Below are 13,008 nucleotides of genomic sequence, written 5' to 3'. Positions count from 1 at the left end.
CAACGGCGACGGCGATGAGGGATGGGACCGGATCTCTCTGGGCGGAGGATCATTACATTGTCCGGAAACTTGAAGGCCGCGAGAATATCGGGATTGGATACGGTATTGCTTCTCTGTTCTCTCTATCCGACAATTCTCCTTTTCTCTCCTCTCTTCCGTTCCTCCCCTTAAGTCTTTTACATAAAACTCTTCTATCAAAAGACATGGCGTTGATGGGTTTGGAAATCATTCTTGGTTACAGATATGATCATGAGGTAATTACGAAAGCAGAAAAAAAAATATCTTTTCCGATTTATAAGTAAAGAGTTACACATCGTGGTTTCGTCTTCTTCTTCTTCGTCTATTTACTTATTTATTTAATACTACACTGTACTCTTTGGAGACAGGGAGAGAGATATATACATGTCGCTTTCCCAGCCAGTATGGTGTAAGAAGTTCGCTGATGTACCCCCTGTCTACTACTTCAGGTACGTTGTGTTCGCGTTGGAAAAAGATCTCTGCTGAGAAGATCCTTTTGATCTGGATTGCACAGGTCTTGATTGATGCACCTATACCCTTCCTTTGGCTATACATCTGAGCATGTCATTGAGCAACTGGGGTATTTTCATTTGGGTATCCCCTGTTCCCTTGACGCAATACACTTGTGGAACATCTGCCGGGCCAAATTCCTAGAGCAGGCGGCAAGGAGCTCTCGTATTCACCACCAAACCTCGAATAGCTACCCTAGATAGGATAGTTGGCCTATCATGCGTCCTCCTCGACAACGGCACCAAAGCTTGTGACAAGTAAAGAGTGCCGATCAACGGTTCAGTGACGAGTGCGGTATCCATCTCGAGAGTATCAAGTCGGAATAATGCAAGAATGTTTCGTCCCACTTTCGCATGTCTTGACACTGTCGCATCGCTCGACTGTAGCGACAATTCCCATTCGAGCCACCGACTGACATGAACCATCCTGGCGGCGGATGCATATACCATCCTGGCGGCAGATGGATATAGTCTGCAACACTGCCGCCACACGTCCTCCTAGTAAGCAAAACCGAAAACTCAATAGTTGAGCCCGGATAACACGACGATGCAGTGGAACCATCATTCTGGACACCGCATGGTTGCTGGCCTCGCCGGAAGCAATGTTTCTCTCTGGCCAATTTTCCTGCTCGGAGGATGCTTCAATCATATGGCTGTGCTTTTAGATGCCCATTCCATCTCGGAGAATGGTCCGAAACAGACGGCTCGTTCGCTTCTTTGGCTGGCCCACTGAACCACTATCGTCATGTTGCTCGATGCATAATTTGAAAGACTCGAATTCAATTAGGACAAAACCATTGTGCCGTCTTCATCCAAGAACCTTTAATCCACCCTTCGTCTTGGGCTGTTTCTTATGCACCCCACCGTGCTCTACCTTTCCATGGCCACCAGCGCCACCTTTGCCCTTGTGTCCTGATTGCTTCGCGGTTGTAGGTCGCACGTCTGTTACCGCCTTTTTCACCACAATCGGATGGCTGCCCACGTACTTTCCGTTCATGTCTCTTGCAGCACGGAAGTAATCATCTCCATCGGCGAAACTTACAAATCCATACCCCTTGGATTTGGTGGTGCGTTTGTCTCGGATCACACGGGCTTTTTGGACCGAGGGGTATTGTGCGAAGGCTTTGAGGAGGGAGTCATCTGTCACTTCGCCTGCGAGATTGCCGACGAAGATGCGGAAGTGTGCCGGGTCCCACTCCAAGAGGGTCGGATCAGTCCAATTGGTACCACCGCCCGAGCGATGGACCGTTTTAGCGGCATCATCCTTATGTTGAGTTGTGGACTCCTTCTGGGACGTGCTCGTGTTTTGGGTAGTGGTTGCGGCGGCTACTCCTGTTGGTTTTGGCGTGGACGTGTTATTAACATCTCTGGTCATGTATGCGCTTTGCCACTGCTGAACTTGTGCTTCATAGTCGGCGTCGTAGCCTGGATATGGATTCGCCGAGGAGGATGCGTCTGGGGTCGGCACGAAAGGGTTGCGGATCTGAGGAGCGCTCGAGTAGGAGGCGTCATATTGAGGAAGTGACGTGGGTTGCTGATACTGTGCAGCAGGGCTGTAGGTAGTGACCGGCGCTGCAGCGTAATGCGCTGGACTGCTCGTGCGATATGAGTTCGCTACCGACCTTGGAGCAAAGGCTGTGAAAGCCGGCTTCGCAGAGGCGGCGCTCGATGGTGGTTTGAAGGCTTGCGCGGGGCCGACTGCAGACGGCGGCGGCCGCGCAGGCAGTGAAGCTGGAGGTTGGGAGGTATTGAGACCTGGAGGGGCCGGATATGACATGATGAATGTTTGATCTGGCAGTGAAAACCACTGGTTGATGAAACGTACCGGAGACCTCTTAGTAGAGGTTAGTCTTGGGCCAGAGCAAGCAGCGTAGACGACGGTTGAGGAGCGCTGAGTGACAAACAGAATCGTCGTGTTGCAGAAGAAATGCGCTGTGACTGTATCTCGTCACAAGCTTGAAGGTAGGGTGGTGAAGCGCAGATGTACAGTCTATCGAAATCTGTAGAAACGCCCGAAGCCTTTGGGATCAACAATGATACGCAGCGCCGGATACTGGTGCCAAACTGCCATCCGAGAGGTTCTGGCTGCCAGAAGAAATTCGACCAAGGCACTAGTCCATATACAGTATAGCTAAGTTTCACGTGACTTAGGTAGTATTGGCGTCACCACTTTTCTTGGGCGGAGGCGGCGAGCGGTATGTTGGGAAGGCTCCGAGACGTTAGTCATGGCGAGCATCGGAAGAGCGAGACTCGACCAGATAATAGCAGCCCCTGCAAGACAGCCTTTGTTAGGGCATCACACGTGGCTCGATCGCCCGCATCAGTCTACATACTAGGTACATCCATGGGAAAGAAATGTACTGGTCACCTTTGCGACAACGCGTCCCGGCTGCTTTCGGACGGCTCGGGAGAACAATCTCGGAAGTCGCAGTTCAAGTTGGCCAGCCGTGCCAGCGTCATGATCAGGGTTTGATGCTTCTGATGTCGCTGCTGCTGCCCAGGGCTGGAAGAATGATTCAATGCTGAGTCACCAAGGTGCTGGTTATTCACGAATCCCGATAGCACATGGCCCTGTGCCAGATGGTTGCTGGCTTATTGCACCTGGTTTCATCAATTCTACGTAATCCGCGACAGTCACAGAGACTCTTCATTGGGGAACTGACCGTGCCTCGATGAGTGGTCAAGACGGCTAGTCCCAGTGGCAGGAGTAGTCAGCCGGCCGAGGGCGACTCAGTACCCAAAGCTTCCGAAGTCACGGCCACCTGGCCGCCTACCAGCTAACTACGGGTGGTGGGCTGTGGGTTGTGGGTGGTGGGTGGTGGGTGACTGCAGCTCCCAAAATGCCCCTCCAACGAGAGAAATTTGTTTGGTGGGGTTGAAGCCGTGCCTGAGTGGTAATCCATGCTGGGTGCCCATTGCCAGCTCTAATCAACATATTATTACTACCCGTTCCCCTGTTGCACCTTTCTTCTCTCTTTTTAACATTCGTGTCCTCTCGTCTTTTTCGGTGCATTAGACAGAGACTCGGTTGCTGCACTTCAGCATTGTTCTTGAATCGCTGTGCCACTATACCCATACCTAGATTTGTCCAGTCTCCAATTGACCACCACCGTCAACATGTCTGGTCCAGTGTACGTCCCTCCCCATTGTCGCGCAGGAATATCAATTGTCCTCTTCCCCTGCTTCCCTTCCTCTATTGAAACTGCATCCCAAAGCGCTGCTCTCTCCGTCATATAATTACACTCGATTGACGAACAGCATGCTGACTTTAGAGCGCGACTGGCTGGCCTCAAGGTCGGCCCAGCGCAGTCCGAACCCAGTGGTGATTTTGGTCTCATTGGCCTTGCGGTCATGGGTCAGAACTTGATCTTGAACGCTGCCGACCATGGTTTCACTGTCGTTGCCTTCAACCGAACCGTTTCCAAGGTCGACCGTTTCCTCGAAAATGAGGCCAAGGGTACGGAACAATCCCGTGTGCAGTAGACACCGTACTAACAGTGCTCAGGCAAGTCCATCGTCGGAGCCCACTCGATCGAGGAATTTGTCTCCAAGCTCAAGAAGCCCCGCCGCATGATGCTCTTGGTCATGGCTGGTCCTGCCGTTGACGACTTCATTGAAAAATTGCTCCCCTACTGTGACAAGGGTGATATCATCATTGATGGTGGAAACTCCCACTTCCCGGACAGCAACCGCCGCACCAAATACCTTGCAGAGAAGGGCATTCGATTCGTCGGCACTGGTGTCTCCGGTGGTGAGGAAGGTGCCCGCTACGGTCCCTCTTTGATGCCTGGCGGTAATGAGGAGGCCTGGCCCTACATCAAGGACATCTTCCAGAGCATCGCTGCCAAGTCCGACGGCGAACCATGCTGCGACTGGGTCGGTGACGAAGGTGCTGGACACTATGTCAAGATGGTTCACAACGGCATCGAATACGGTGACATGCAACTGATTTGCGAGGTGAGTCGGATGAGCCCACTGTTGCCAGAATGTGTTCCGCTGACCAAGTTCAGGCCTACGACATCATGAAGCGTGGTCTCGGAATGAGCTACCAGGAGATGGGTGACGTCTTCGCCGAATGGAACAAGGGTGTTTTGGACTCGTTCCTCATCGAAATCACCCGGGACGTTCTTCGCTTCAACGACGACGACGGCAAGCCGCTTGTCGAGAAGATTCTTGACTCGGCTGGTCAAAAGGGTACCGGCAAGTGGACTGCCATCAACGCTCTCGACCTCGGCATGCCTGTCACTCTGATTGGCGAGGCTGTCTTCGCTCGTTGCCTGTCTTCCATCAAGGATGAGCGTACGCGTGCTTCCAAACGTATTGAAGGGCCCAAGCCCTCCTTCACTGGAGACAAGGCCGCTTTCCTCAAGAACCTTGAGCAGGGTCTCTATGCCTCCAAGATCATCTCATATGCCCAGGGTTTCATGCTTATGCAAACTGTAAGCCAACTGCAGGATTTCCCCCGCACGCTAAGCTAACTGGACATGACAGGCCGCCAAACAATACGGCTGGAAACTCAACAAGCCATCCATTGCCCTCATGTGGCGTGGTGGTTGTATCATTCGATCGGTCTTCTTGAAGGACATCACCTCTGCTTACCGTGCTGATCCTGACCTCGAAAACCTGCTGTTCAACGACTTCTTCAACAAGGCCATCCACAACGCTCAAGAGGGCTGGAGAGACGTGATTGCGTTTGCGGTCAAGTCCGGTATTCCCATGCCGGCCTTCAGCACCGCGTTGGCCTTCTTTGATGGCTACCGCACAAAGGACCTGCCCGCCAACCTGCTCCAGGCCCAGCGCGACTACTTCGGTGCCCACACCTTTGTGATCAAGCCCGAGTATGCCAACGAGAAGTACCCCAAGGGCGAACACGTCCACGTCAACTGGACTGGCCGCGGTGGAAACGTCTCTGCTTCCACCTACAACGTCTAGACGTACCATCGTCCATGGTGATTCTCTCTGTCTCTCTTTCGCGTGTCTTGTAGCATCGCCTTGAGAGATCGGGCTCTAGAAAACATGTCCGTGCAGGCTCTGTCATTGTGCATGGTACTTGACTTGGAGGACTTCAGGATTGCATCTTACGGCATAGATAGTGTTCATAATTGGGCCTTGTTTTTGTGCCTGGAAAATAAAACTTGATCCTGGGATCCCCAGCTACGCCCCTCGGCCCCTGTCCGGCTTTCGGTGAAACTCGACCCCCGACAGACCAATCATATGAGGCTGGTGTCTCGCCCTGTCTCCAGACTTTCCCTTTGGGTGACTTTCCCCTTCTCGCCAAATAACGTTGTCCACCACAATTGCGACCGCACCCGTCAGTTGCGGCTTCTCGCGCTCATCAACTTTGCGGGTCGATCGACCACGCGCTTCATTTTCTCTTTGGTTTCGCTGTTGCTTCTCCATTCCATTTTCAAAAAGCATTGGCATTGGGCGCTTGGCGTATCAATCTGGCTTCGATTTTTGCGCACCAGAGCGTTGTGACTGCCGGTACGGGCCTGGCCTGTCACTGCCTCACTTCGTCTTCGATTTCGATCATTCGAGGCCCACGCGGCCTCTGTTTTCTCCCCTCGACTTTCCCCACACCCTCACCACTTCCCAAAACGCTAGGAGTGTGATAGCTTCTGGCGGGAGAATTTCTTTGTACCTGATCTTCTTCTGCGGGCCGCTATCGCGTGATGATGGCAGCCGACACTAGACGCCAGAATAATGCAGGAACAAGAGTGCCGGTGGCTCTGCCCAAGGGCGAGCCTACTCAGCCTGCAGCATCTTCGGTATCTCAGGATGTTAGTTTGCAATCAGCCATTGGAAGCCGGTAAGACTGTGCTTGACGAAATACGACGACTTGAGTCGCTCACAGCTGTCACAGCGTCCGCCTGACCACCACTGCGCCAAATCAAACAACAGTGGAGGGTACTGTCTACACGGCTGATCCCCTGACCAACCTTCTCGTCATCAATACCTCTGCCAGCTCTACCATCTCCATTACCTCCACTTCCCTCGTCGCCCCGGCGGGTGCCTACCGAATCATCCCCATTTCGCAAATCAGTTCCTTCCAGCTCCTCTCGCTCCCTCAATCATCCCCGGTACCTGCGAACACCTCGGCCCTCAACACAATCGACACGAATGCTGTGCAAGCCCGACTTGCGAAGAACATAGCTAGCCAGCAAGCGGCACAAGCCCGCGTCGGGCCCAAAGGCACTAGCCCAGTTGACCAAGCGCTGTTCGATGCGCTCTCCCGGACTCACCCAGCGCGCTGGTCTGGCAACATCATGGTCATCTCAGATACTTTCTTGATTGACAAACCGTATGGCGCGGCAAATGTTCGGCACGCCGAGGGCCGAGATGGTGATCTGGAGCGGATGAAGAAGGTGGTAGATATGGAGCGGTCGAAGATCACACTGAGATTTGCGAAGGGATCGCTCGACGGGAAGCTAGGATCTGATGTCTCGCCTGTCAAAGCGGCTTCACCCGCAGGCATGAAGAAGGGCGGCTAATGTAGATTAAGGGCATACAAACCCGAATGTCTGGGATTCAATGAAGAAGGCGGGAAGGACGGTTGACTGTGCGGAATCTCGCGCAGGAGCCAGGAACAAGCACTGACAGGCCCGGGATATCGAGGCGCATTATTTGGAGTCAACATCAGGATATCAAGAAGTGCAGCACAGAGCGCTGCCCCCTTTTGGTACCCTGTTGACTGCGCCTCAATCATCTCATTGGCTCCGTTCAAACCAAGGGTTTACCACCATCGAGTCGTGGTAGGATCATTGAGCGAGCAGTGGGATAGAGAGGCTCAACCCTCTGTCTCTCGGTTGAAATGGACTGAAGAGAATCCTAAAGGTTGTTGTGCACGGAGCTCGAGCAACCATGTGTCCATAACTATACTCTGCAATTGTGCCCGCTCTTATGCATCTGGTATTTGGATTCTCTACACGAAGTACGGAATACAGATGAATTACACAGCTGCTTTATATCTTCCGCCATGGTTCGCCGTCGAACTGAAATGCTCAACGACTTGAAGATCTGCCGACGCTGGTGTGCGGGGGGCCGGCGGACCATGTTTGGGGAAGACAATCGCTTGACCCCCTTTCAGGCGGCAGCCTTGCGGATCCTCCCGACGTCGCCTAATTCCATCAGCGTGGGCAGGACCATCCCAGGCTCGGAGCAAGCCTCAGGAATACTAGTATATGAACTCGTGCCGTGCTCCTGAAAAGGGTGGTCAGATAGCAACACCCTTGGCTGTTTGACCAATGAATACGAGGTATGGACTAAACAGATTTGACTGTGGCTGGCAGACTCGCTCCCCCGAAGAAACAATGGCCGTTGCGGTGTTAGGCCAGGGCAACTACTATACAACCCGCTCGCGTTCGCAGATGACCCAATTTATACTAGAGCACCGACTAACCCGACAACAGCAACCACAAAGACTTCTTGTTTAAGTCCCCTATGTTCAGCACCGGCACTGCTTGTTGCGCTTGCGACTGAGGCAGTCGCGCTGGCCTGTGACCCTGTCATCGACGCGGCGCTGTCCGTGGTAGTTGCTGCGGACCCTCCGCCGCCACAGTATTGGGAGCTCAGAGACATGATATCACTCGTTGAGGGGATGCTGTCACCACAGATCGATGTGTAGCAGCTAGATTGAGAAAAAAATATCAGCGAAGTGCCGTACGAGGGACATCGGGCGGCATTACCTGAGGGCTGCACGAACGTAGCTGCATTCGCACGAGCTGAGGGCTACCTCGTCCGTGAGCGTGGTTGCGCACTGTACGACTGACCCAAGGCATTGCAGGACAGATCTGCGTTTAGATTGTTAGTGGTTTTCCACTGTGCATGCACTGGACGTGGGGAAGTCATCAGGCTGGAGTCACTTACTCAGGCCCAGGAGATCCGTCCGTGGTGCAAACCATCTGTGCCGAGACCATATGGACGGCGGCAAGTGGCACGCCCATTAACGCAATTGACAATCTCATCTTGAAGCTTTGAACGGTGACCCTTGGATATGGAGGAGGAGAGGCTGGTCGTAGTCTTTACTTACATACCTAGAGGAGAACTGGGAGAAACAGGCCCTGTCAGGCAGAAGGGATCTCTGGCCGATTTATGCGGCTTAGGCTCTCTCTTGCCTCCTCCCCCTGAAAGGGGCCGTTTCGTAACCCAGTCCACTTTCACGATCATCACCACGACCACGACCACAACTGAAACACACAGAGTTCGAGACACGAGCCCCGAAGATATGACGGCGGCTCGGCGAACGGCTGGCAACTCACCGGCCAGGCTGTGAACGGCCTTCGCACGGTGTTTAGACTTTTCCACGACCACCACGACTAAGTCCAAGTGTTTTTGAATATCCCATTCCCAGAGCGCCTGCCAGCCGGGGACATGGGGATCGAGGAGTCGTCCTGTTACTCTTGTATCAAAACACGAGGCTTAAGCGAAGATTGGATGGTGAAATTGGGCTTGGCGAGGTCCAGAACAGACAAGCTCCGTACCTTTGCGTGCTTAAGCTCGTGTTTGCGGTGGCCAAGAAAGCTTCTGGTGCTTCCACATGACAAGTCACAGCTTATCACCCAACGACGGGGGAAATCAAGGATCTCTCGGCGTGCTTTTCCCGTCTCTCGCTCGTGTGCGGCTGAGAAGTCCTACCTAGGTACGCTTGGCCTCGTCTAATAAGTCGAAACTCCGCTGAGCGACCACGAGAGTTTTGACAAAGCCTCGTTGCATTGGCTTTCCATTCCCCAAATACCCACCACGAAAAAAGTGACCCGCTCGCCTCGTGTATTGACAAAAGGCCCAGAGCAGTGGTCATAGGGCTGAGCAGGAACAGGTATCGTTCCACAAGGCAGAATCGTCCCTCTGTCTCCATTTCCCCTTCATGCCAACACCGCTAGGGACTGGACTCGCTCGCTACAAAAGGATAGCGTAGAGAGCCTTACCGCTTGTCGACAACCTCCGGCTACTTTCTGCAACGGTACACGGGCCAACTTGCACACCATGGTCCTTTTACATTTCCATACAGATACGTCTGGAAAAAAGAGAAACAAGCTTATTGGTTGAGCTTGTATGCCTTGGGTTCTAGTGGGCTTCGAGCCTGCAGCACGCCGAACACTCAGACTTTTTCCAACGTCTGGCCAAAAGGCTCCGACGGGGTATGATGTCTCGAAGGAGCTGTGTTGGGCTGCAATGAGGCGAGTCTCGAAGAAAATGCCCTTCAAGAATAGGTATGCGAGGCGTCTAGACCTGGAGGAGAAACAGGTAGTATATCTGCTCTAGACTCCCCCATTGCTACTTTTTGGCAGTTTGCTTCTTCGAACCACAGCAATCGCTGCAACAATGCCTTCTCGTCTACTCTGCATGACGATCTGCGTGCCTCTTTTCTTCCTTTACCTGCAGGTGGTCGACGCAGCCAACATGCAGGCTCGCAGGAATCCTGCCTTGCTCACTGACCACCAAATGTATGGCCAGCTCATGAAGCGCGATCTGTCGACCCGTTCAAACTCCTGCCTCCCTGCGGTCGATGCTGCGTCATGCGACGGCTTAACCGGCTGCGCCGGTAAGTTTCAAAGACTCCCATCTTCTTCACACATTTTAAACACACTCTTCTCTTCTGTGTACGTTTACGTGCGATGGCGATGGGGCTGACCAGAAGCGTTGTTACTAGCATACTGCTGTCCAGCGGACCAAGAGTGCTGCAACGCTCTGGGGTGTCGACCCAAGGACAGCGTCGCCTGCGGGACCGGGTATGCCACCGACGGATGGAAATGCTGCGGCTCCAGCTGGATGTATCCCGCCAGCCAGGGGGCCATCTGCTGCGGCGGGTCGCAGGGCTACTGGTGTCCGGCCGGGTTCCAGTGCGTTACGCATCTGATCGTGCAGTATAGCTGCTGCACCGACGACACTTGCAATGTCTACTGGAACGGCACCGACACCGTCACGGTCTCTTCATCGTCGTCCTCGACCTCCCCGACCCTTCCACCACCAGCCACAGCACCGGTGACAACACCAGTCACAACACCGCCCGCAGACACGACGCCTTTGCCTCCTCCCACGACCAAGAAAACCAGTAAAACAACCCCCGCCGCATCTCCCGCCGCGACGCCCACGACATGCAACCCCTCCGGCCCGCAACCGACATTCATCCTGCAACAAACATCCAGCCCTCTCAAGAAGGAGAACGGGACCTACGCGGTCCTCTCCAAAATCGGCGGCGGACGCGACAAGATCTCCTTCGGCGCCACGTCCTCCTCCAAGGCCACGAAATTCACATTCAACAAGGCATGCGGCCTCGTCGGCGTTGCCAGCAAGGAAGTCGCCAACTTACACCCGCCGTTCACCGCCGCCACGGCACCGGCCACGACATTGTGGTTCGACTCACCCGCCAATATCACGGCCAAGGCCTACACCACGCCCAAATTCAACAGTGCGAGTGGTGGGAAGCAATTGACGGTGAGCGTCGCGGGAGTGGCGGAGAAGTGGTTCTCGTGTAATGGCACCTTGAGCGTCGGGACTAAGGCGGGAAGTAGTAGTAGCAAGTGCGTCAAGATCGCGTTGACGCCGCATTTTGTCAAGAGCTGAATGAAAAACCCAGGAGCCCGAGCCTGACTTCGTGGTTGTTTGTGGTATCAATTAGTGTTTCCAAAAGGGGGAACATAGCTGGTACTACATCCATTGTCTAATGAAATTCAACTTATCTGTGTTCTCCCGCGTACTGTAAATGAATTTGAAAAGGCAGAGAAATCCAGTAGAGCCCCAGTTCTTTGGGAACTTGACGCCGGCTCAGGATGCCAGACAAAACCTCCCAACCGGACCCTTTCGAGAGACGAATATATCTAGACCAGACTGTTGGTGCCATTGCGTGTCTTGACTCGTGTCTTTATGTGTGTTTCTCCCCTCTTCCGGAAGCCAAATTCTTGTAGTAATGGTAACCAGTTATAACACCCCAAAAACCAAGGCCAGGATTTTCCGCGCACTATTCGTACTCGTATACCTGAAAAAGATCACCCAACCACGAAGCAATCAACGACACCATCTCCTTGGTACAGCTGTGGCCCGTATTCTCCTGCACGAAGAGCCGGACCTGCTGGCCACCCTCCTCATGTTGTGCCCCGTTCTCCCTTTCCGTCACCTTGCGGCGGCGGTGGACCCAGGCGGCCGTGTACTGCGGCGGGACCAACGGATCCACAGCCCCATTACACAACAGCACGGGCACATCGGTGGGGAACTCGTCGGCGACGAACCTGTCGCCCTCCAAAACGAGCTCAGCCAGCGCCCGGGGCCACCTCCGCCTCTGTTCGTCCGTCATCAGTTCCGCCAGGCCCTCGTACCGCGTGGCGGCGGCGGCAGTAGCACCAGCGCCAGTGGCTTGTTCGATGCCCAGCCGCGAGAGAAGCAGGGGGCTCAAACTCGGACACCCAACGACCATCGCGAACCCTTCGATCTGGCCCGGCGCTGCTAACGAAGCCATTCGCCACGCCGTGTGCGCGCCCAGCGACACGCCGGCCATGATGTTGTGGAACCGCGTGAACTGCGGCAGGTACGCGGGCAGGTAGTCCAGGATGAGCTTGAAGTCCTGGGCGGAGCCGGAGATCATCGATAGGAGGTCCATGCTGTTTGAGTGGGCAGAGGTTGGAATGTTAGCTTAAACCCAACCAAAGGGGCCAAAATAAAGTCGGCTGTGAAAATGGGGGATTTGAGAATGTAGCAAAAGTGAACATAAACAAAGCAACCTGTTGAAGAAGGAACTCTGTCACACTTACCCGTGGTTATCGTTCCCGTCGTCCCACGTATAGTTCGCATGTGGACTAACCTGTTCGTTGACCAGACGTCAGACACCAGAATCCAGTGTGGTCGTCACCGATTGTTATACACCGATGGGTGGAGTTGAGAACGTCAATGACAAAGTACAGAGGAAAAACCGAAGTGGGAGCAAAAACTGCATACCTCCCGATCCCCATGATTCCTCATATTAATCGTCACCGCAATGAGCTCATACCTCTTCCGCCGCCCTCGCTCAGTTCTATAACTGTGCAGAACCTCGTACGCAATGTCCTCGGTGACCAGGTACGACCTCTTGCGATTGTGCGCGAGGTACAGGACGGCGACCTCGACGTCGGCCTTATGCACGAGCTCCTCCAGGCCGTACACGTACACCCTGATCCCGCCGATGACGATATCTGTCCTGCTGGACGGCGGTGTCGTCGGAGGTAGGCTGAAGCGTGGCTGGAGGTGGGATTTCGTGCGGTTCTGGTGGTCCTCCTTTGATATCTTGGTGCCCATCTTCTTCGGCGACAGGCATGGGTCTTGCGAGTGCACTTGGACTGCTGGTGGCGTCATTTTGTTTTTCTTGGGATGTTGGGAAATGGAAGCGAGGTCTCAGGTATGAGTCTAGGTATTTGGTGGCTTTAGCTTGAAGGTCAGGGAGTGAGAGGGAGTCAGGGAGTGAGAGGGAGTCAGGGAGTGAGAGGGAGTCAGGGAGTGAGAGGGAGTCAGGGAG

At 54.0% G+C, this 13,008-nt stretch overlaps 6 protein-coding genes across 6 annotated transcripts; 3 read left to right on the top strand and 3 right to left on the bottom strand.

Annotated features, from left to right (window-relative positions):
* Window positions 1-1,335: 1,335 nt before the first annotated feature.
* Window positions 1,336-2,304, bottom strand: Z520_03151 (uncharacterized protein; the record flags this gene model as incomplete). Its single annotated transcript, XM_016773664.1, has 1 exon — window positions 1,336-2,304. The coding sequence occupies one exon, from the start codon at window positions 2,302-2,304 to the stop codon at window positions 1,336-1,338; it is 969 nt and encodes a 322-aa protein (XP_016635721.1).
* A 1,340-nt stretch (window positions 2,305-3,644) lies between these two features.
* On the top strand, window positions 3,645-5,459 carry Z520_03150 (6-phosphogluconate dehydrogenase, decarboxylating; the record flags this gene model as incomplete). Its single annotated transcript, XM_016773663.1, has 5 exons — window positions 3,645-3,658; window positions 3,800-3,984; window positions 4,033-4,484; window positions 4,538-4,966; window positions 5,019-5,459. The coding sequence occupies 5 exons, from the start codon at window positions 3,645-3,647 to the stop codon at window positions 5,457-5,459; spliced, it is 1,521 nt and encodes a 506-aa protein (XP_016635720.1).
* A 743-nt stretch (window positions 5,460-6,202) lies between these two features.
* Window positions 6,203-7,018, top strand: Z520_03149 (uncharacterized protein; the record flags this gene model as incomplete). The annotated part of the gene is made up of 2 exons (XM_016773662.1): window positions 6,203-6,336; window positions 6,391-7,018. 2 exons carry the CDS (start codon window positions 6,203-6,205, stop codon window positions 7,016-7,018), a joined length of 762 nt encoding a protein of 253 aa, XP_016635719.1.
* An 886-nt stretch (window positions 7,019-7,904) lies between these two features.
* On the bottom strand, window positions 7,905-8,491 carry Z520_03148 (uncharacterized protein; the record flags this gene model as incomplete). Its single annotated transcript, XM_016773661.1, has 3 exons — window positions 7,905-8,154; window positions 8,213-8,317; window positions 8,394-8,491. The coding sequence occupies 3 exons, from the start codon at window positions 8,489-8,491 to the stop codon at window positions 7,905-7,907; spliced, it is 453 nt and encodes a 150-aa protein (XP_016635718.1).
* A 1,357-nt stretch (window positions 8,492-9,848) lies between these two features.
* Z520_03147 (uncharacterized protein) lies at window positions 9,849-11,090 on the top strand (the record flags this gene model as incomplete). Its single annotated transcript, XM_016773660.1, has 2 exons — window positions 9,849-10,068; window positions 10,192-11,090. The coding sequence occupies 2 exons, from the start codon at window positions 9,849-9,851 to the stop codon at window positions 11,088-11,090; spliced, it is 1,119 nt and encodes a 372-aa protein (XP_016635717.1).
* Window positions 11,091-11,484: 394 nt separating this feature from the next.
* Window positions 11,485-12,848, bottom strand: Z520_03146 (uncharacterized protein; the record flags this gene model as incomplete). The annotated part of the gene is made up of 3 exons (XM_016773659.1): window positions 11,485-12,121; window positions 12,272-12,321; window positions 12,456-12,848. 3 exons carry the CDS (start codon window positions 12,846-12,848, stop codon window positions 11,485-11,487), a joined length of 1,080 nt encoding a protein of 359 aa, XP_016635716.1.
* Window positions 12,849-13,008: the final 160 nt, after the last annotated feature.

Source organism: Fonsecaea multimorphosa (assembly GCF_000836435.1).
Source record: "Fonsecaea multimorphosa CBS 102226 unplaced genomic scaffold supercont1.4, whole genome shotgun sequence".
Lineage (NCBI taxonomy): Eukaryota > Fungi > Ascomycota > Eurotiomycetes > Chaetothyriales > Herpotrichiellaceae > Fonsecaea > Fonsecaea multimorphosa.
Note: the sequence above shows the minus strand (reverse complement) of the source record. Positions and strands in the feature narration are given on the sequence as shown.